Source organism: Capricornis sumatraensis, chromosome 7 (assembly GCF_032405125.1).
Source record: "Capricornis sumatraensis isolate serow.1 chromosome 7, serow.2, whole genome shotgun sequence".
NCBI classification, from domain to species: Eukaryota; Metazoa; Chordata; class Mammalia; order Artiodactyla; family Bovidae; genus Capricornis; species Capricornis sumatraensis.
The window spans coordinates 82,575,254-82,600,098 of NC_091075.1; the positions used below are offsets into that span (position 1 = coordinate 82,575,254).

The following is a 24,845-nucleotide window of genomic DNA, read 5'->3' on the forward strand; positions in this document are numbered from 1 at the left end:
ATGGGCACAATAAAGACAGAGATGGTATGGACCTAACAGTAGCAAAAGATATTAAGAAGAGGTGGCAAGAATACACAGAAGAGCTATACGAAAAAGATCTTCATGACCCAGATAACAATGATGGTGTAATCACTAACCTAGAGCCAGACATCCTGGAATGGCAAGTAAAGTGGGCCTTAGAAAGCATCACTACAAACAAAGCTAGTGGAGGTGATGGAATTCCAGTGGAGCTATTCAAATCCTGAAAGATGATGCTGTGAAAGTGATGCACTCAATATGCCAGCAAATTTGGAAAACTCAGCAGTGGCCACAGGACTGGAAAAAGTCAGTTTTCATTCCAATCCCAAAGAAAGGCAATGGAAAAGAATGCTCAAACTACTGCACAATTGCACTCATCTCACACACTACTAGTAAACTAATGCTCAAATTCTCCAAGCCAAGCTTCAGCAATACGTGAACCATGAACTTCCAGATGTTCATTCTGATTTTAGAAAAGGCAGAGGAACCAGAGATCAAATTGCCAACATCTGCTGGATCATCAAAAAAGCAAGAGAGTTCCAGAAAAGCATCCATTTCTGTTTTATGGACTTTGCCAATGCCTTTGACTGCGTGGATCACAATAAACTGTGGAAAATTCTGAAAGAGATGGGAATACCAGACCACCTGACCTGTCTCTTGAGAAACCTATAGGCAGGTCAGGAAGCAATAGTTAGAACTTGACATGGAACATCAGACTGGTTGCAAATAGGAAAAGGAGTATGTCAAGGCTGTATATTGTCACTCTGCTTATTTAACTTATATGCAGAGTGCATCATGAGAAACGCTGGTCTGAAAGAAGCACAAGCCGGAATCAAGATTGATGAGAGAAATATCAATAACCTTAGATATGCATATGACACCACCCTTATGGCAGAAAGTGAAGAGGAACTAAAAGCCCTCTTGATGAAAGTGAAAGAGGAGAGTGAAAAAGTTGGCTTAAAGCTCAACATTCAGAAAACGAAGATCATGGCATCTGGTCCCATCACTTCATGGCAAATAGATGGGGAAACAGTGGAAATAGTGACAGACTTTATCTTTATAGGCTCCAAAATCAGTGTAGATAGTGACTGCAGCCATGAAATTAAAAGACACTTACTCCCTTGGAAGAAAAGTTGTGACCAACCTAGATAGCATATTGAAAAGCAGAGACATTACTTTGCCAAAAAATGTCTGTCTAGTCAAGGCTATGGTTTTTCCAGTGGTCATGTATGGATGTGAGTGTTGGACTGTGAAGAAAGCTGAGAGCCTAAGAATTGATGCTTTTGAACTGTGGTGTTGGAGAAGAGTCTTGAGAGTCCCTTGTACTGCAAGGAGATCCAACCAGTCCATTCTAGAGGAGATTAGCCCTGGGATTTCTTTGGAAGGAATGATGCTAAAGCTGAAAGTCCAGTACTTTGGCCACCTCATGTGAAGAGCTGACTCATTGTAAAGAACTCTGATGCTGAGAGGGATTGGGGGCAGGAGGAAAAGGGGGCGACAGAGGATGAGATGGCTGGATGGTATCACTGACTCAATGGATGTGAGTGTATGTAAATTCTGAGAGTTGGTGATGGATAGAGTAGCTTGGTGTGCTGTAATCCATGGGGTCATAAAGAGTCAGACACAGCTTAGCGACTGAACTGGCTGAACTGAACAGGAGAAAAACTATTAAAATTTCCAAAATATCGAGACTGAACAACACTTTGCTGAATAACCAACAAATCACAGAAGATTTCAAAAAAGAAATTAAAACATCCATAGAAAGGAATGAAAATGGAAACACAGCAACTCAAAACCTGTGGGACACTATAAAAGCATTGCTAAGGGGAAAGTTCATAGCAATACATGTATACATCAAGAAACAAGAAAAAAGTCATATAAATAACTTATCTCTACACCTAAAGCAACTATTAAAGGATGAAATGAAGAACTCCAGGTGTAGTAGAAGGAAAGACATCTTAAAAATTGGGGCAGAAATAAATGCAAAAGAAACAAGTGACCATAGCAAAAATCAAAAAAGCCAAAAGCTGGTTCTTTGAAAGGATAAATAAAATTGATGAACCGTTAGCCAGACACATCAAGAAACAAAGGAAGAAAAATCAAATCAATAAAATTAGAAATGAAAATGGAGAGATCAAAACAGACAACACGGAAATACAATGGATCATAAGAGACTACTATCAGCAATTATATGCCAATAAAATGGACAACTTGGAAGAAATGGACAAATTCTTAGAAAAGTACAACTTTCCAAAACTGAACCAGGAAGAAATAGAAAATCTTAACAGATGCATCACAAGCAAGGAAATTGAAACTCTAATTAGAAATCTTCCAGCAAACAAAAGCCCAGGTCCAGACGACTTCACAGCTGAACTCTATCAGAAATTTAGAGAAGAGCTAACACCTATTCTACTCAAACTCTTCCAGAAAATTACAGAGGAAGGTAAACTGCCAAACTCATTCTATGAGGCCACCATTACCCTAATACCAAAACCTGAAAAAGATGCCCCCAAAAAAGAAAACTATAGGCCAATATCACTGATGAAGATGGATCCAAAAATCCTTAACAAAATTCTAGCAATCAGAATCCAACAACACATTAATAAGATCATACACCATAACCAAGTGGACTTTATCCCAGGGATGCAGGGCTCTTCAATATCTGCAAAGCAATCAATGTAATACACCACATTAACAAATTGAAAAATAAAAGTCATATGATTATCTCAATAGATGCAGAGAAGGCCTTTGACAAAATTCAACATCCATTTATGATAAAAACTCTCCAAAAAGCAGGAATAGAAGGAACATGCGTCAACATAATAAAAGCTATATATGACAAACCCACAACAAACATTATCCTCAATGGTGAAAAACTGAAAGCATTTCCCCTAAAGTCAGGAACAAGACAAGGGTGCCCACTTTCACCACTACTATTGAACATAGTTTTGGAAGTTTTGGCCACAGCAATCAGTGCAGAAAAAGAAATATAAGGAATCCAAATTGGAAAAGAAGAAGTAAAACTCTCACTATTTGCTGATGACATGATCCTCTACATAGAAAACCCTAAAGACTCCACCAGAAAATTACTAGAGCTAATCAATGAATATAGTAAAGTTGCAGGATACAAAATCAACACGCAGAAATCCATTGCATTCCTATACACTAATAATGAGAAAATAGAAAGAGAAATTAAGGAAAAAATTCCATTCACCATTACAAAGAAAAGAATACTATACTTAGGAATATATCTACCTAAAGAAACTAAAGACCTATATATAGAAAACTATAAAACACTGGTGAAAAAATCAAAGAGGACACTAATAGATGGAGAAATATACCATGCTCATGGATCAGAAGAATCAATATAGTAAAAAGAAGGATACTATCCAAAGCAATCTTTAGATTCAATGCAATGCCTATCAAGCTACCAATGGTACAAAAAACCTCAAATAGCCAAAGCAATATTGAGAAAGAAGAATGGAATGGAGGAATCACGCTACCTGGATTCAGGCTCTACTACAAAGCCACAGTCATCAAGACATTATGATTCCGAAACAAAGACAGAAATATAGTTCAATGGAACAAAATAGAAAGCCCAGAGATAAATCCACACACCTATGGACACCTTAACAGAGAAGGCTATGGCACCCCACTCGAGTACTCTTGCCTGGAAAATCCCATGGACAGAGGAGCCTGGTAGGCTGCAGTCCATGGGGTCGCAAAGAGTCAGACACGACTGAGCTACTTCCCTTTCACTTTTCACTTTCATGCACTGGAGAACGAAATGGCAGCCCACTCCAGTGTTCTTGCCTGGACAATCCCAGGGACGGGGGAGCCTGGTGGGCTGCCATCTATGGGGTCACACAGAGTCAGACACGACTGAAGTGACTTAGCAGCAGCAGCAGCAGCTTGGACACCTTATCTTTGACAAAGGAGGTAAGAATATACAATGGAGAAAAGACAATCTCTTTAACAAGTGGTGTTGGGAAAACTGGTCAACCACTTGTAAAAAATGAAACTAGAACACTTTCTAACACCATACACAAAAATAAACTCAAAATGGTTTAGAGATATAAATGTAAGACCGGAAACTATAAAACTCCTAGAGGAGAACATAGGCAAAACACTCTCTGACATACATCACAGCAGGATCCTCTATTATCCACCTCCCAGAATATTGGAAATAAAAGCAAAAATAAACAAATGGGACCTAATTAAAATGAAAAGCTTCTGCACAACAAAGGAAACTATAAGCACGGTGAAATGACAGCCTTCAGAATGGGAGAAAATAATAGCAAATGTAGCAACTGACAAACAACTAATCTCAAAAATATACAAGCAACCCCTGAATCTCAATTCCAGAAAAATAAACAACACAATCAAAAAACGGGCCAAAGGACTAAATAGACATTTCTCCAAAGAAGACACACAGATGGCTAACAAACAAAATAAAAGATATTCAACATCACTCATTATCAGAGAAATGCAAATCAAAACCATAATGAGGTACCATGTCACGCCAGTTAGAATGGCTGTGATCCAAAAGTCTATAAGCAATAAATGCTGGAGAGGGTGTGGAAAAAAGGGAACCATCTTACACTGTTCGTGGGAATGCAGACTAGTACAGCCACTATGGAGAACAGTGTGGAGATTCCTTAAAAAAACTGGAAATAGAACTGCCTTATGACCCAGCAGTCCCACTGCTGGGCATACACACCGAGGAAATCAGAATGGAAAGAGACACATGTACCCCTGTGTTCATCGCAGCACTGTTTATAATAGCCAGGACATGGAAGCAACCTGGATGTCCATCAGCAGATGAATGGATAAGAAAGCTGTGGTACATATATACAATGGAGTATTACTCAACCATTAAAAAGAATATATTTGAATCAGTTCTAATGAGGTGGATGAAACTGGAGCCTATTACACAGAGTGAAGTAAGCCAGAAAGAAAAACACCAATACAGTATACTAATGCATATATATGGAATTTAGAATGATGGTAACAATAACCCTGTATGTGAGACAGCAAAAGAGACACAGATGTTGAGAACAGTCTTTTGGACTCTGTGGGAGAGGGAGAGGGAGAAGGTGGGATGATTTGGGAGAGTGGCATTGAAACATATATAATATCATATAAAAAACAAATCACCAGGCCATGTTTGATGCAGGATACTGGATGCTTGGTGCTGGTGCCCTGGGATGACCCAGAGAGATGATACAGGGAGGGAGGTGGGAGGGGGCTTCAGGATGGGGAACATGTGTATACCCGTGGTGGATTCACATTGATGTATGGCAAAACAAATACAATATTGTAAAGTAATTAGCCTCCAATTAAAATAAATAATTTAAAATTTTTTAAAAAGAGAAAGTACAGATAGTTTCAAGTCATATTCAGTTGTTTTATATATCCAAATGTATAATTTGCTGTCAATCAAAAAGTTAGTTATCAAAATATGTGAATATTATAATAAAACAGTTATGTTATATATTATATATAGCTTTTTATATGTTCATAGATAGTCTAATATAAATTTCCTCTGTAATTTTACATATTATGTGAAAAAATATCCTGGAACATATTTCATATATCTACTTCTCCATCCTGCTAGAAACTTTCAAGAAAATGTTAGCAATTTCATGGCAATGTTAAAACAAACTTGAACACACAAACACACTTGCAACTAGATAATGAAAACATGAATCCCAAATGTTGACCACTGCTATTTGAAATTACAATTAAGTTATATATAATGTAAAATAAGTCATTGTGCTATAATTGAGCCTGAAGGAGAGTATTGATTTACCAAAAATACCTTGAAATTATATAGACACTCTGTGTGTTCAATCACTCAGTCCTGTCCAACTGTTTATGATCCCCATGGACTCTAGCCTACCTGGTTCCTCTGTCCATGGAACTTTCTAGGCACTGTAAATATTTCAAATCTTTTAGCAGAATACTAAATTCAGTGTTCTCTCAGGTATTGCTATTCCACTGCCATTAAATTTGTCAAAGAAGATTCACTTTTTTTTTTTTTTTTTGTCAATCCTGTTGAATTATAACAGATATTGTCCCAACCAGATTAAGATTGAAAGTTAAACTAAGAAATTTGGATAATCATCAATGGATTTCACAGTTCTTTACATCTTAATCATTTTTTTTAATATGCTTAAAGAAAATGTGTGTGTGTGTGTGTGTGTGTGTGTGTGTGCATGTGTATACATACATTTCATTTTAGAGAAACCATAATTAGGGACTATAATTTAGTTCAACTATTTTGAAAAATTAGACGTAATAAAACAAGAATTGGGGAACACAAACTTTAATGTTTCCAACCATTGATTTAAAAAATAATAATTAGCATAATTCACTCTGGAGAAGATTAAAAAAGTGACTAACCTGTGTGACTGGGATGAGCCAACACTACATTGATGAAATGATTTCCAGCTTCACAAATCTGCAAAACATTTCAACATTTTGGTATGATATACTTGGGTCTCTTTAAAATATATATTTTTAAATATTCAAATATCCATGTAATATATTCTCAAGACCCAAAAGTATACTATAAGTGTAAGAAGAAGAGATATTGTATTATAACAGTGAAAGAAGCAGTTGTATACATATAGAATCTAAAGAATGAGTCACATTGAGGTAGAGATTTTGAAGGTATCCTCAACCCCATTTGATAGCTATGTTCAGATTGCCTTGTTAATCAGGTTCTGTTGATCATCTGTTCTTTATTTGATACAAAGGGATACAGGTCTTATCACTGAAGATAGATTTGGCATAGGTTTACATATTCCAAGTTTGCTAACACAGTAGCAACCCTTCCACTGCAAGGGTAGTAGTATGGTTCCCAGCTGGTCTCAGCTTAGTTTAGAAAATCTAGTATAAGCAATACTGCCCCACACAGGCACTTGTTGTTTGTCTATCACCTGATCTTTTAGTCAGGTACATTTCACTAGTTGTTCCTGTTTAGCACGCTACAGTGGAATCAGTGACAGACTTCATTTTTTTGAGCTCCAAAATCACTGCAGATGGTGATGGCAGTCATGAATTAAAAGACACTTACTCCTTGGAAGGAAAGTTATGACCAACCTAGATAACATATTAAAAAGCAGAGATATTATTTTGCCAGCAAAGGTCAGTCTAGTCAAGGCTATGGTTTTTCCAGTGGTCATATATGCATGTGAGAGTTGGACTGTGAAGAAAGCTGAGAGCTGAAGAATTGATGCTTTTGAACTGTGGTGTTGGAGAAGAGTCTTGAGAGTCCCTTGGACTGCAAGGAGATACAACTAGTCCATCCTAAAGGAGATCAGTCCTGGGTGTTCATTTGAAAGACCGATGCTAAAGCTGAAACTCCAATACTTTGGCCACCTCATGGAAAGAGTTGACTTATTGGAAAACACCCTGATGCTGAGAGGGATTGGGGGCAGGAGGAGAAGGAGACAACAGAGAATGAGATGGCTGTATGGCATTACCAAATTTATGGATATGAGTTTGAGTGAACTCTGAGAGTTGGTGATGGACAGGGAGGCCTGGGGTGCTGCGATTCATGGGGTTGCAAAGAGTCAGACACGACTGAGTGACTGAACTGAACTGATGACCTGCCAAGAAGTTTAACTGTTAATTTCTCATGAGTTAAAGATATTTGAATTTGCAGCATGTATACTCTGAAGATAATCCCTTTGTCTGTTATATACATTTGACATAATTTAATGAAAAGTATGTATTCAAGATATAAGTATTATGTTATTTATAGTAGGTTATGTTATCCAAAATTTTTGTTGTTTAGAGTATCCAACTTTTCATATTAATGTACCCCATAAATTGCACACTGTTTTAACTCAGTGGCTTTCATGCTAAAATCTTTTGCAATATATCTGATTTTTTTTTTCTTTTCAACAATTTCTGAATTCATTTCTTCACATATACTAATAGTCCTATAGATTTTATTTTGTAGGTGACTTTAACATAACTGGCATATAATTCTACCTGTAAATTTTAGGAAGAAATAGATTGAAAGTGAAAACAAGACTCCATTTATCATCACCTAGAACTGTTGCACAAAAAGTCATTTGGAATAATCAACTTCAATAGATTAATTCTCATAGAAGAATAATATTAGCAAATATGCAAAATGTAATAAAATATTTAAAGAGTTACAAAATCATGATTGTTAGCAATCATATTTGTGCATAAAATAATTGTATAAAAGACTTCTAGTTTTTTTTTATTTTACCACTAGAAAGACAGCTAAAAATTGAATTCGCAGATTATTATTTTATATTTGAAATGATTTACACATTAATGTAATTAAGCTTGTAGGCTTTTTGCTAGATGGACCTGTGTTTGAAACCTGAGTCCTTTGTTTTTCATTGTTAGAGATTAAATTATTTAGATTTATTCTACATTGATTTCACTTCTCTAAGTTTCTGGGACACATAGTTTCAGCATTACAAAACATATAATTTAAAAATATATATAATTACCAAATTTAATGTTATATTTGTCTAAGTTTCAGGTAGACTACTACTAGAGTAGCCTTGTAGCACAAGGCAATAACTTGTCTTTGGGTGTCTTTATTCCACCATCACTATGATCAACCCCAAATATATAATATACTAACATAATAAATATGAGAGAAGGGAATTTTAAAACTGGTAAATAAACCAAATTTTTTATTTTGCTATCTACTAATGAAATGTTTTTCTATATATATATTCTAATGGAAAAATCAACTCTATATGCTTAAAGATGCTTAGTTTACCATTAATTTAGCAACTCTACTGGAATTTAAAGAACAGTTGTAATATTCATAATTTTAACCTTAAGCACTGGTTTTCAAAGTCTAGGCAATGAATTACTCCAATAGGTACAAGTGTCAATGCTAATAGATTGAAATAGAAGTATTTGATTTAATTTCTTCTTGGGTCAGCACTAAGATTAGGAAATTTAGTCAGTGCTATAAAACTCAGCATATAGTTTTATCACTGATTAAAATTTCAGGGCACATTAACTTTGAAACATTGGAATATTTCTCAGCATAATTCACATATTTCTCCTGAGTTGATTCTTCCCTAAATTAAATATCTTCATTTGGTGTATTATATGTTAACACAACAATTTCATTAATATTAGAGCTCGTGGGAGTTGCTAATAGTAGATTTGATTTCAGTTCAGTTCAGTTCAGTAGCTCAGTCGTGTCCGACTCTTTGCGACCCCATGAATTGCAGCACGCCAGGCCTCCCTGTCCATCACCAACTCCTGCAGTTCACTCAGGCTCACGTCCATCGAGTCAGTGAGGCCATCCAGCCATCTCATCCTCTGTCGTCCACTTCTCCTCCTGCCCCCAATCCCTCCCAGCATCAGAGTCTTTTCCAATGAGTCAGCTCTTTGCATGAGGTGGCCAAAGTACTGGAGTTTCAACTTTAGCGTCATTCATTCCGAAGAAATCCCAGGGTTGATCTCCTTCAGAATGGACTGGTTGGATCTCCTTGCAGTCCAAGGGACTCTCGAGACTCTTCTCCAACACCACGGTTCAAAAGCATCAATTCTTCAGCGCTCAGCCTTCTTCAAGATTTGATTTAACAGTCCTTAAATTGCAAATTATTGTAGATAAGAAAATATATGAATACTATCTACTTTGAGCCATTTATGGCTCTTATGTAGCATGTATTATGAAGGAAGCTGTAGACAGTCATAAATAGTAAGGAAAAAAATGTCCAAATATATTTACAGAAGTTATACCCAAATATTATATACAAAAGAAGCATGATTTTCTTCACTATAGTAATATAAAAAACAAATATGAAAATATTTCTGTCGGGTTGCTCATATACAAATTGATAGTCTGAAACAATTTTACTTTTTTTTCAAATAGTTTAATATAACTGAAAATAAGTTTATATATTTTAAACAACTGACATAAAGAGAGATAAGCAACTCACAGATATTATCAGAATTACTGTAGTTGTGAAGAAAAGGTGGCCTAGATTTTAAAATTGTACAACAGTCTGAATATGCTTAATACTACTGAACTGTACACTAAAACTAGTTAAGATAGTAAAACTTAAGCAATTTTTTTTTACCACAATTAAAGAAGTCACTATGTAGAGTCTTGTGAGAAAGAACATTAGAATGATAAATGATAAAAATTCAAAAGGACTTATATCTGAATGCCTATGGGTGGCTTAAATTTAAAAATATTCACTTTTGCTTTATTTTATATAAATTTATTGATTACTTGTTGCTCACACTAGCATTCATTTAAAAAATAGCATAGTGTTGAATGATTTAATAGTTCACTTTCTTCTACAGAATTATCATTAGGTGGATAAATATGAAATATGAAATTTCAAGCTAGTAGAATAGAAAAAAATATATTTTTACATAGAAAAATCATCTTTTAAACAATGTTTTCATTCAAAACATTTGTAATCAAAACATTTTTACTTTCTTCAGTACCCTTTGTACTCTCAGTTCATTGAGATTTCCATTTTACTTTTAATCAGCACAACTAAATATTTAACAATGTAAAGTGTGGGGAATGTTAAATTTTAATAAAACACGAAGAACCTTCGTTAATATATTAGAAGTGACATATGCATTATATTGTAATCCATAGAGTTTTCTGAAAATGCAGGCGTGTGTGTGCATGCTTAGTCATGTCTGACTCTTTGCGACTCCACAAGGCTCCTCTGTCCGTGGTATTTTCCGGGCAAGAATACTGGAGTGGGTTGCTTTTCTCTACTCTAGGGGATATTCCTGATGACCCAGGGGTGATGGAAGTTACATCCGCTGTCTTGGCAGAAGGATTGTTTACCACTGAGCCACCTGGGAAGCCCAAATAGGACTATGCAAATTAAATCCCATTGTTTTCCGGTTGAAAGGTGTGATCGATTCAGAATATACAATATTTCAACTTTAAGATTATTATTGTTTACTACTAGGTGAAGTATACCTTTGACTTTATCTGAAGTTTCACTCTCTGTGGTTTCAGTTACCCACAGTCAACTGTGGTCCAAAAGTATTGAAAAGAAAATTCCAAAATTTAAAAATCCATAGATTTTATTTTGTCGAACATTCTAAGTAGCATGATGAAATCTCAGGTCATTCTACTCTGTTTGGACATTCTCTTAGTGTGCTTAATTTATAAACTAAATTTTGCCATAGGTATGTTGAGAAAAAATACATGGTATGTATAGGGTTCTATATCATGATATGTGATATTTTATATCATATATATCTCTGATATATGAGATCTTAGACATTCAATGAGTGCCTTGAAATGTGTAACCTATAGATAAGGGGAGACAAGTATATTGTTCCTCAATATGTTGGCATTGTGGCGAATACGCCAGTGGTCAATGAGCAAAAGGGTCAAGGGAGACCAACTTTCTGGGATATATAGTTTATATATATATTATATATTAATAAGCTTCATCATGTTAACCATTCTCAGCTTTAAATAGTGAAACTGATGTATCCACAGGAAAAAAAAAGAAAACAGCATAATACAGAATTTATTGCCATCAGCTAGTCAGGCTGTCACATTGTGAATGTAAAATTCTTTTAGTTTCCATAGTAAAAACAAGCAGTCTTTATTTTATGACTGCATAATATTTTTATAGGATAAATATAATCTATCTTATTTCTACATACATGTTATCCTTACAGTTTATATGTATTATTAATTATTGGCAACTTGAATATCTTATAACTATCAAGCAATTTGATAGTCATTTTACTAATTGATTTGAAACACAGAATCTGCTAAAATGTTTCTATCACTTATAAGCTTGAACTTCAGATATTTTTATTTTGTCTATTTATAATGATGATAATAAAGTAATTATAATTTTATCATGTTTATTTTTCCTAATACATATTTCAAGAATAAAGAAAATTCAGGATCAATAAATAATTAAGAAAAAGTTTCACCTATAAAATATATCAATGCTTTTGATCTTGGGAATTTAGGTTCCTCTTGTTTTTTCATCTTGTTAAGTGTTCATTTATACTTTAAGGGATAAGACATCACATACACTGTAACACTAGATGACAATATAAGCTAATATTATACTGTTTCAGAATTCATGAAGTCTTTTGATTATGATAATTTATATTACTGTGATCACAAAATTATAGAACTATATATTAATCCATTCATTAAAAAGATAACATGCATGTATTTCAGAAGAAATGCATTTGATATATTATTAAAATATTTAAATATATATATTGTTGAAAATTATGAATGCCAACCTATAAGTTTTTCATTGAGTTAATTTTTTAAAGCAGTGTAAAATACACAGCAAAGTTGAGGAGAAGTTACAGAGATTTCTCATACATCCCCTCCCCCTGTATATGCATAACCTCCTTCTTTAGCAACACTTCCCACCAGAGTGGTACTTATGTTATATTTGATGAACCTGCATTAATACATCATTATTACCCAGTGAGCACAGTTTACATTAGAGTTTGCTTGGTGTTGTACATTCTGTGGATTTTGACAAATGTATGACTTCTATGATTCTCTATCATATAAAGTATTGCCACTTTACTCTGTACTTTCCCCTTCCTGTTTATCCCTCTCTCTCGAACTCCTGGAAACCACTGAATTTTGTTTTTTAACTATCACTACACTTTTGCCTATTCCAGAATGTCATAGATTTAGAATTACATGATATATATATAAGCTTTTCAGATTGGTTTAAATATACCTTTAAGATTTAAATATACCATTAAGTTTTTCATGGATTGATAGCTCATTTCCTGTTAACATTGAATGCTATTTCATTGTCTGCATGTACCATAGTTTATTTATCCATTCACCTATTGAAAGCTAACTGTTACTGCTTCCAAAATTTGTCAACTGTCAATAAATCTACTTTAAACATCTCTGTGCAAGGTTTTGCATAGAGATATGTTTTCAACTCCTCTGGAGAATACTAAGAAGCATGATTTCTGGATCACATGGTAAAAATAAATTCAGTTTTGTAAGAAATACCAGTCTTTTTTAAATGCCTTTACTGTCCTCATCAGCAGAAATGATAGCTCCTGTTGTTTCACATCCTCTTCAACATTTGTTATAATTAATGTTCTGGATTTAGGCTATTCTAATAGGAATATTATGATATCTTATTATTTTAATTTGCATTTCCTTAATGAAAATGATGTGGAGCATCTTTTCATATGCTTATTTTTCACTGCTATATCTACTTAAATGAAGTGTTGTTTAAAGTCTTGGTCCATGTTTTACTCAAGTCGTTTTGTCTTTTGTTAAGTTTTAAGAGGATTAAAAAAATATTTTGGATAACCATCTCGCATCAGATGTGTCTTTGCAAATCTTTTTTCTAGTCTATGCTTTTTATCTCATTCTCTTGATATTGTCTTTGCAAATAAGTTTTATATCTTAATAAATTAGATTATCAGTTATTCCTTTCATGGATTGTGTTTTGTTTAGTTTAGTGTTTCATTGTCAAGTCTGTGATCCATTTTGAGTCAATTTTGTGATAAGTGTAAGTTCCAGGTCTAGAATTTTTTTTCTTTTTTTTTTTTTTTAGTATGTGTATATCTAGTCATTTCAGCACCACTTATGACTATCTTGGCTCCATTGTATTGTTTTGGTTCCAACCAATATACTTTTCTTCTGAAAATGAAAAACTAAAGGGTTTTAAAGAAAATATCAAACATCATATTTATATTATTGTATAATAAAATGATACATTTGCTAGTTATTTTATTAATTTTTCCATGAATCTAGCATTTTATTGTATAAAAATGCCTATAACAGATGATATTTTAAGTCAGTAAATTGTAACTTAATTTTGGAATTGATTTAATGTTTAAAAATAGGAAATATTTATTTCTCTAACACATCTCATTACCACAGTCTTGGGGATATCTGCATTTTTTAAATCCATAGAACTTTTATGAAATATTGTGTAACATAATAGTATGCACATATACAATAAGAATATAGTGTAAGAATAGCACAATAAAGTAAAATTTTAAAAATAAATATATTTTACACATAGTAACTATGTAGTTCATTATTGTCAAAAAACTAGTGATGATTATTTTTAGGACTTTTTTTACATTAGCTCTGATATAAATATATGTATATAATTTATAATTATATATTTTTATAGTTATATTTCAAATGACAATTTTATGGTTATAGTAACAGCTGATTTTAATTTAAATCATTATTTTGCTTAGGTATAAGTCAGTTTTAGGTGAAAAAATAAGGATTTTTGTAATAAATTATGATGTAATAGCAAAATAAAATATCTGTATTAATTTATATAATCAATTTCTTAAACTAGTTTTTTTAAAGCAAGTTATTTAGGAAGCAGCAAGTTCAGCCTGATTTAGGTACAAAACTTGATTCCTTCTTATGTTATTATTGATATCAGATATATCAGTGACTTTGAGAAGAAACTCAAATGATAAGAAAACAGTCATTGATTTTAAATCTCCAATAAGGAGTAAATGTAAGTTTTTTTATTGATGTCTCCCAATAGTCAGAAAAGTATCAGAAAATTATCGTCATGTCTAATTCTGAGCAAAGTGATGAAAATATTTAAGTTTGGTACATCCTTTTTCCTCTTACATTTATCTTATCCACGAATAGTAAATACAAGCACTTCCCTAGCCTTTCTGTGGTTTCCACAGCAGGGTCCCACTCTCCCCCACCTTTATTAAAATCTATCATATATCATTCCCAGAATCTTCTCCCCTAATCATAAATTACTGTTCTATACATAATGATTTTTTTCAGCTAGATGTTATAAGAACAGCTATAACTTCTTGATAAGAGCCCAATTTACTACTTTTCCAAGAGTATTTGTGTTCTAATAATGAGAAAAAAAAAAAAAAAAACTCAACCTAAATGAGTGAATAAGTAATGGTGACAATAAAGACACAGAAGTAAAACCAGGGAGAAAAGTTATTTCTATCACGCAAATATGAATGTTTCTCAAATTTTCGTTTTCAAATTTAAATTTTAATTACTATTTATTTAATAATTTAATTCAGAATTATTTTTTCAAAATTTAATTTTCCCTCAAAATGTAAATTTTACCACTTAAAATGTAAATAATGGGCTATATGAACTATCAAGTTTGATACCTGGGTCAGGAAGATCCTCTGGAGGAGGGCATGGAACTACATTCCAGTCTTCTCAGCTGGAAAATCACATGGGCAGAGGAGCCTATTGGGCAGTAGTCCATAGGATCACAGATTGTTGAACACGACTGAAGTGACATAACACATATGCATATGAACAATAGGCTGTTATGTTCTTAATGATACAGTGCATGTGTGCTCAGTCACTCAGTCATGTCCAACTCTGATATGGTAGGAACCTTCAATTTTAGGTGATTATATACAAACTTAATAAACATTACTTGTTATATTCTGTTTTAGAATCAATTTCCTAAAATTTATGTCTTACTATCCTATTTTATTTGCAAAAGTTAAATGGATCTTACCTACATTATTATTAAAAAGTACTAGGACTAGTGGACCTTCTATTTCATTTGTTTTTTTGTACTTTTCAACTATAATTTATTACAAGATATTAACTATTGTACATTATAGCTTGGCTTCCCTGGTGGCTCAGACAGTAAAGTGTCTACCTGCAATGTGGGAGACCCAGGTCCGATCCCTGTGTTGGGAAGATCCCCTGGAGAAGGAAATGGTAACCCACTTCAGTACGCTTGTTTGGAAAATCCCATGGATGGAGGAGCCTGGTAGGCTATGCAGTTCATGGGGTCACAAAAAGTCGGACACAACTGAACGACTTCACTTCACCTATTGACTATTGTCCCTGTACTATACAGAAGGCCCATGTAGTTCATATACAGTTGCTTGCATCTGCAATCCCAAACTCCTAATTTATGTCTTCCCCCACATCACTCTTTCCTGTGTAACCATAAGTTTGTTTTCTATGCCTGTGAGTCTGTTCCTGCTTTTTATTATGTTTTATATTCAACATATATGATATAATGCAATATTTGTCTTTCTCTAACCTACTCCACTCAGTGTGATAATCTCTATGTCCATCCATGTTGCTGCAAATGGCATTTTTTAATTATTTCTTATGACAGAATAATATCCCATAAATATATATTTATATATACCACATGTTCTTTATTCATTCATCTGTCAATAAATACTTAGAGTGCTTCATGTCTTAGCTATTGTAAATAGCGCTAGTATGAATACTGGGATCCACATATCTTTTTGAGCTAGAGTTTTTTCCAGATGTATGCCCAGGGGTGCAATTGTTGAAACAAATGGTAACTCTAGTTTCAGTTCTTTAAGAAACCTCCATACTATTTCCCATAGTGGCTGCACCAATTTACATTCCTACCAGCAGTGTAGGATGGTTCCTCATTCTATTGAGGAATATTTTAAACAAGTTTCATGCTGCTGCTGCTGGTGCTAAAAAGACAGTGGCACAACCTGCCCCTCTCACAGCCCGCACGGTAGTGTATGTTCTTAACTAAATTATTAATTCTATGTGTATACACATACACACACACACACACATATATATATGTGTGTATTCATAGATCAGTTCAGTCACTCAGTCATGTCTGAATCTTTGCGACCCCATGGACTGCAGCATGCCAGGCTTCCTGGTCCATCGCCAAATCCTGGAGTTTATTCATACTCATGTCTGTCGAGTCAGTATCCACACATATAGAGGTTCATAAGAGAGCTTTTTTACAAAGGTAAATGTTCAATTTGTGCCTGTATGAAATGGTGGGGTATAAGTTGTTCACTACAAACTTCACAAAGGATCTGGTCATATATGTGAATCATGTGAGTTAATCAGTGTATTAGGGATAGGAACAGAGTGAGTTAATCTATTACGGCCAAGAATGAGGGAAAATACAAGTGAAGAATAAAAGCATGGAATTAATATATGACATGCAGAACTAACTATGTTCCTAATACAGTAATTAAGGCACTTCAGAAATTATGAGACTCTTTTGTAATCAGATTTATTCATATCAGCTTCAGGTAAGGCATATGTTAAGTTAAATAGAATGATTTAAAGACTTGGACTGAGGACAATTAGTAAAGAGCCCTGTTTCATTCACAAAAATAGACTTTTATTTTCATTCAGAATTACTTAACAATTAAGCCAAAGTATTTTGATTGATCATCAGGTAGACTTGTAAAACTTTTTGCTCTTAGTAGTTTCTAAGTTGGTAAATGTGAAGCTGCTATTCATGGGGTCGCAAAGAGTCAGACACTACTGAGCGACTGAACTGAACTGAACTGAAATGTGAAGATAACAGGAAGAATAACTGAGTTTAATTTTTTCCCAAATTTTATTGTATTTCAAATAATTCTAATCATCCTTTAAGATGAGTTCAGTTCAGTTCAGTCACTCAGTCGTGTCCGATTCTTTGTGACCCCATGAATCGCAGCACGCCAGGCCTCCCTGTCCATCACCATCTCCCGGAGTTCACTCAGACTCATGTCCATCGAGTCCGTGATGCCATCCAGCCATCTCATCCTCGGTCGTCCCCTTCTCCTCCTGCCCCCAATCCCTCCCAGCATCAGAGTCTTTTCCAATGAGTCAACTCTTCTCACAAGGTGGCCAAAGTATTGGAGTTTCAGCTTTAGCATCATTCCTTCCAAAGAAATCCCAGGGTTGATCTCCTTCAGAATGGACTGGTTGGATCTCCTTGCAGTCCAGAGGACTCTCAAGACTCTTCTCCAACACCACAGTTCAAACGCATCAACTCTTCAGCGCTCAGCCTTCTTCACAGTCCAACTCTCACATCCATACATGACCACAGGAAAAACCATAGCCTTGACTAGACGGACCTTAGTCGGCAAAGTAATGTCTCTGCTTTTGAATATACTATCTAGGTTGGTCATAATTTTTCTTCCAAGGAGTAAGTGTTTTTTAATTTCATGGCTGCAGTCACCATCTGCAGTGATTTTGGAGCCCCAAAAAATAAAGTCTGACACTGTTTCCACTGGTTCCCCATCTATTTCCCATGAAGTGATGGGACCGGATGCCATGATCTTCGTTTTCTGAATGTTGAGCTTTAAGCCAACTTTTTCGCTCTCCTCGTTCACTTTCATCAAGAGGCTTTTTAGCTCCCCTTCACTTTCTGCCATAAGGGTGGTGTCATCTGCATATCTGAGGTTTTTGATATTTCTCCTGGCAATCTTGATTCCAGCTTGTGTTTCTTCCAGTCCAGCGTTTCTCATGATGTACTATGCATGTAAGTTTAATAAGCAGGGTGACAATATACAGCCTTGACACACTCCTTTCCTATTTGGGATCATTCTGTTTTACCATGTACAGTTCTGACTGTTGCTTCCTGACCTGCATACAGATTTCTCAAGAGGCAGATCAGGTGGTCTGGTATTCCCATCTCTTTCAGAACTTTCCACAGTTTATTGTGATCCACACAGTCAAAGGCTTTGGCATAGTCAATAAAGCAGAAATAGATGTTTTTCTGAAACTCTCTTGCTTTTTCCATGATCCAGTGGATGTTGGCAATTTGATCTCTGGTTCTTCTGCCTTTTCTATAACCAGCTTGAACATCAGGGAGTTCACAGTTCACGTATTGCTGAAGCCTGGCTTGGAGAATTTTGAGCCTTACTTTGCTAGCATGTGAGATGAGTGCAATTGTGCAGTAGTTTGAGCATTCTTTGGCATTGCCTTTCTTTGGGATTGGAATGGAAACTGACCTTTTCCAGTCCTGTGGCCACTGCTGAGTTAAGATGAGTAGAACATTTTAAATAAAACACTTAGAGAGTAATGACTTGATTATGGGAAGTTATTTGATTTATTTCATCTAATCCCATTATGTATATGTATAAAAATAAATCATATTTTCTATATGACAAATTCTCAAATGCAGTCTATTTTAATTCATAATAATGCCATGATTAGAGCATGAATAGCAAATAATATAAATAATACATACCAGAAAATTGATAGCAGATACTGCAACTTGCCTGTATCCAAATGCTAGAAAGCAAAAAAAGATAAACAACATTTATTTTTTGGATTTACAAACTGTAGACATATTTCAGGCAAGATTTACTGACTATCACTACCTCTAAATTGAAAGCACTGTGTGATATGTAATTGAGCTTTTGGAATGATACTTTTGCAATCTGCAGAGATGGTAATATTCTTGCTTTCTACATACACTTTTCTTCTAGTGACCTAATGATATTTAGAATATAAATGGAGTCTATTCGTAATTTTATTATTAAACTTTTTAAAAGCAGGTTTGATCTATCCTGTTTGCCACTAATTCTTAATGAATTAATTTAGTTTTATTTTTGGCTGCATTGAGTCCTCTTCCCTGTACACAGGCTTCTCTCTAGCTGTGGTGTGGGGGTTTCTTGTTGTGGTGGCTTCTCTTGTTGCAGAGAACAGGCTCTAGGCACAGTGGCCTCAGCAGTTGCGACTTCAGGGCTCTAGAGAACAGGATCAGTCATTGGGATACACAGGTTTTGTTTCTTTGCACCATGTGGGATCTTCTCAGACCAGAGATTGACCAGTGCCCCCTGCATTGCAAGATGGATTCTTAATCACTAGACCACTTGGGAAACCACTTGTTTGTCACTGTAAAAGGACATTAGTATGACCTAGTGTGTAAATGAAATCAATAGTATTATCTTTTTAATGTTCAACAATAAAAAGAAAAATGCTAATATTAATATTGTTTTATGTCAATGTATGGCAAAAACCAGTACAATATAGTAAATTAATTAGCCTCCAATTAAATAAATTTAAAAATAATAATTTTTATTTTTCATTGATGTTTTCCAATAGACAGTATTTTAAGTGTTTTATATATTTTCAACATGAAAACAAATACATGCAGCAAATACTATTTTTCTCATCATTTGATAAAATATATATACATATATATACTTTACATAATTTGTCAAATCTTGAAGAGTAATGAACAAAATGGAATTTGAAGCAGAGTTCTTCATTCACCTTGTTTATACTGGACAAGTTTGAATATAGAAAATAATGCAAATGGCATTTTCTAATAAGCTCATTATCTATTTAATAGTTGCATTTCTTCTAGTTTTATGTATTGGACTGGCCAAAAAAATCCATTCATGTTTTCCAGTAACATCTTATGGAAAAATTGGAAACTACTTTTTGGCCAACCAAATAAATTGTGTTTATTTTTGTAAACATATCTACAAATTACACAGTAGTGTAATTATTCATTTTGGATCTTGGATTTTTTAACATAAGAATATATTTATAGAATTTTCTGATATTATAAACATTCATTGTCAAAGGTATGATAGAAATTGCATCATATTGTATAATGTAGTTCATAAAATTTAATATGAATATTATATACTTATTAATACAATGTAATTATATTAAATATATTCTAAATATTGCATAGGAGGACCTATGCAATATTTAATTTAAGAGCTAAAAGGAAGGATTTATTGTAATCAGGAAGATCAGGGAGGACTTTGAATACATATCTGAACTTTTATCTAAAAAGTGAATAGATGTTAACACAGAAGAGAGGGGTTCAGAACCATTCATGCATCAAGATATGCTTAGTTTTCATTTTTAGTGAGAATAAATAATGATGTGATAAAAAGGTATTGGACCTAAGAATGTAATTTTAAAATATTTTTTTATATTTATTTCCCAAAATAAGTTGTAGATAATATAATTTGAAACAAGCTTTCTAGAAAAAATATTAGATACCATTAAAACTGTCTATAATGTTTTTATAATTTGTATAATACTTCACATATAGATTGACAAAACATAGGTCATTTTTTCTTGAGTGCTTTTGAGACTAAACATTTTTATATATTTATTAAGTTTCCTGTACACATGCATTCTGGTTTGTAGTTAATAGAATGTTCTTGCCATTGGGCTGTTCAATTATGATAATATATTTTCCTTATTTATTTCAAGCATTGTTCAAGTATGTAAAATGATATTCCTAATGGTATGTGTGTTGGAAATACATACCAATAGATTGCTTTTCATTTAAGTTAATGTGTGTAAATATGCAGATGTTATGTATTTTATGCAGTCAAATCTATTGAGAATAAGGCTATAAAAATGTGAAACTATTTGTACAGAGAATATAGAAAGAAGTGAATAAAATAATTGATACAATGGGCAAAGAACAATAATTTAAATTATAACAACATAAAAATAACAGAAAAATTTAATAATCATGTTTGTAGTAAATAAAAAAAATATCCTGAATTAAACACTTGAGTATGTATTGGGTTGGTCAAAAACTTCCTTCACATTTTTAAGTTAAAAATAAAAGACATATTTTTCATTTTCACCAAGAACTTTATTGAACATCATATTCATCATTTTGTTCCACTACTTTCTGCTATTTTTCAAGAAACTTCATAATCCCATCTTCCCAAACCTTTTTATTTTCTTGAACAAAGAACTATCCCAGGTGCCTTTTACAGCCTTACAGGGAATAGAATTTTTTCCCTTAAGAGAATTCTATAAAGATTGAAATAAATGGACACCCAGAGGTGCAACATCTGGTGAATATGGCAGATGTAAATCTTTAACAGTTTTCACTTAGTCATCAAAGAAACATGCAGTCTTATGTTATCCTGATGGAAGATTACACATTTTCTACTGATAAATTCCAGACACTTTTCATCAAGTGCTGCTTTCAGGTGGTCTAATTGGGAGGAATACTTTTTAGAATTAATCATTTGATTTTTCAGAAGGAGTTCATAACAGAACCTTTTAATCCCACCATATACACGACATCGCATCCTTTGGATGAAGACCGATCTTTGGTGTGGTTGGTGATGGTTCCTTTCACTTGCTATGTAGTCACTTCTGTACTACATGATTGCACAGTATCCACATATCATTGCCTGTCACAATTTGTTTTTAAAATGGACTGTTTCTCTATATATTTAAATAAAGAACCACATGTGGAAATGTAGTCAAGAAGATTTTTTTTCCCTTTAACTTATGTAGAATACAAACACCAAAGCTATTAACATAACCAAGTTGGTGCAAATTATTTTTGTCACTTTATTTGGGTAAATTGAATGTATCAGCTATCTCCCATTGATTTTTTCTGTTAGTGTCTCAGTTTGATGACTATCAATTGCAACTGGTCTACTCAACCATGGAGCTCCGTCCAGCAAGAAATCTCCAGTACAAAACTTTGCAAACCATTTTTGACACATTTGATCAGTCACAGTACCTTCTCTATACATGGTGTAAATCAATTTTTGTGTTTCAGTTGTATTTTAACCTTTCTTGAAATAATAACACAAAAGGTGCCAAAAATGTTGCATTTTGCGTTCTATCTTCAATATTAAAAAGCTACATAAAAATTCACCAATTTCCATAAGTAATTTTGTTAAAAAAACTGCACACTGTAATGACAGCTGTCATAATAAAATATAACAGAATTGTTTTGAATGAAGTTAAAGACAATTAAGCAGACTACAAATATCTTATGGGAAAAAATAAATGAAATTTTTGGCCAGCCTAATGTCAAAAGAACATATATAAAGTGAAAGTACAGAAAAATATGATGAAAAAATCAGACACACATAAAAATACAATCATTGTTTCTTTCATTTTTATAATTGTGAGGTTAAATGAAAGGTTACATTATATTGTAAGCATTCAGCTTTTACAGAAAATTTTCAAGGGAAATAGTACAAAAATTGGCTCAAATCTTCTGCAACTCTTAAGTATCTGAACTTAATACAGCACGTAGTTTGAGTACAGTGTTTTAATCTAAAATAACTTCTAACTTGTTAATTAGTATGCTTGTTTATTTTCATTAAATATAATTATTTAATAAGATTCTAAATACTTGGCTGAAAAAGTTGTTATATGCATCTTCACTCTTTTTTTCATAGTCTCTTCTATAATGTTAGTATTTTTTTTTAATTTTACTTTATTTTACTTTACAATACTGTATTGGTTTTGCCAAACATCAAGATGAATCTGCCACGGGTGTACATGTGTTCCCAATCCTGAACCCCCCTCTCACCTCCCTCCCCATACCATCTCTCTGGGTCATCCCAGTGCACCAGCCCAAAGCATCCTGTATCCTGCATCAAACCTAGACTGGTGATTCATTTCTTATGTGATATTATACATGTTTCAGTGCCATTCTCACAAATCATCCCACCCTCTCCCTTTCCCACAGAGTCCAAAATCTGTTCTATACATCTGTGTCTCTTTTACTGTCTCACATACATGGTTTTCATTACTATCTTTCTAAATTCCATATATATGTATTAGGATACTGTATTGGTGTTTTTCTTTCTGGCTTACTTCACTCTATAACAGGCTCCAGTTTCATCCACCTCATTAGAACTGATACAATTGTATTCTTTTTAATGGCTGAGTAATACTCCATTGTGTATATGTATCACAGCTTTCTTATCCATTCATCTCCTGATGGGCATCTAGGTTGCTTCCATGTCCTGCCTATTATAAACAGTGCTGCGATGAACATCGGGGTACACATGTCTCTTTCAATTTTGGTTTCCTTGGTGTGTATGCCCAGCAGTGGGATTGCTGGGTCATAAGGCAGTTCTATTTCCAGATTTTTTAAGGAATCTCCCACCCTGCATTCCCACCAACAGTGTAAGAGGTTTCCCTTTTCTCCACACCCTCTCCAACATTTATTGCTTGTAGACTTTTGGATCACAGCCATTCTGACTGGCATGAAATGGTACCTCGTTGTGCTTTTGATTTGCATTTCTCTGATAATGAGTGATGTTGAGCATCTTTTCATCTGTTTGTTAGCCATCTGTATGTCTTCTTTGGAGAAATGTCTATTTAGTTCTTTGGCCCATTTTTTGATTGCATTCTTTATTTTTCTGGAATTGAGCTGCAGATTCAATGCTGATTTAGGAATAGATTTTAAATATCTAGCTTTAAATTTCTCGCTCAAAAATTTTTATGTTTGTCTATGTTTTCAGATTTAGGTCATCTCATTCAAAGGTAATGTAGTTTGTACCACCTTTTTTTTGTTGTTTCCACATATAAGCTTATTTACAAACCATAAATAGAGTCACAGAATTGAAAACATAATTATGGTTACAAAAGGGCAAAGTGGGAGAGGGACAAATTGGGAGACTGATATTAATATATACACAATTCATCTGATAAAGAATCTTCTTGCAGTACAGGGGACACCAATTTGATTCCTGGGTCAGGAAGATCTGCTGTAGAAAGGATAGGCTAACCACTCCAATATTCTTGGGCTTTCCTGGTGGTTTAGATGATAAAGAATCCACCTGCAATGTGGGATATCTGGATTTGACCCATGGGTTAGGAAGATCTGGGAAAGGGAGCGGCTACTCACTCTAGAACCTTGCCTGGAGAATTCCATGGAAAGCAGCCTGGCGGGCTACAGTCCATGGGGTCTCAAGAAGCAACTTTCACTTCATTTTATGTATAAAATAGGGGCTTCCTTAGTGGCTCAAGGGTAAAGAATTTGCCTGCAATGAAGGAAACACAGGTTTGATCCCTGGTTTGGGAAGATACCCTGGAGGAGGGCATGGCAACCCACTCCGATATTCTTGCCTGGAGAGTTCCTTGGACAGAGGATCCTGGAGCACTGCAATCCATAGGGTCACACAGAGTCTAACACAACTGAAGCGACTAAGCAACAGCAGCATATATAAAAGAGATAATAAGAACCTCCTGTATAACACAGGAAATTCTACTCAATATACTGTAATGGCATTTATAGGAATAGAATCTGAAAAGGAGTGGATATATGTATAGCTGATTCAAT

The 24,845-nt window shown here is 34.0% G+C and overlaps 1 protein-coding gene across 1 annotated transcript in view; it reads right to left on the reverse strand.

Annotated features, from left to right (window-relative positions):
* TECRL (trans-2,3-enoyl-CoA reductase like) overlaps nucleotides 1-24,845 on the reverse strand; it is a 140,047-nt gene that overhangs the window by 14,685 nt on the left and 100,517 nt on the right. Inside the window, exons 8-9 of the mRNA XM_068975621.1 lie at nucleotides 19,002-19,045; nucleotides 6,424-6,481 (exon numbers count right to left, since the gene is read on the reverse strand). Of these exons, the coding sequence (XP_068831722.1) occupies nucleotides 6,424-6,481; nucleotides 19,002-19,045 (102 nt within the window). The remainder of the gene's footprint in view (nucleotides 1-6,423; nucleotides 6,482-19,001; nucleotides 19,046-24,845) is intronic.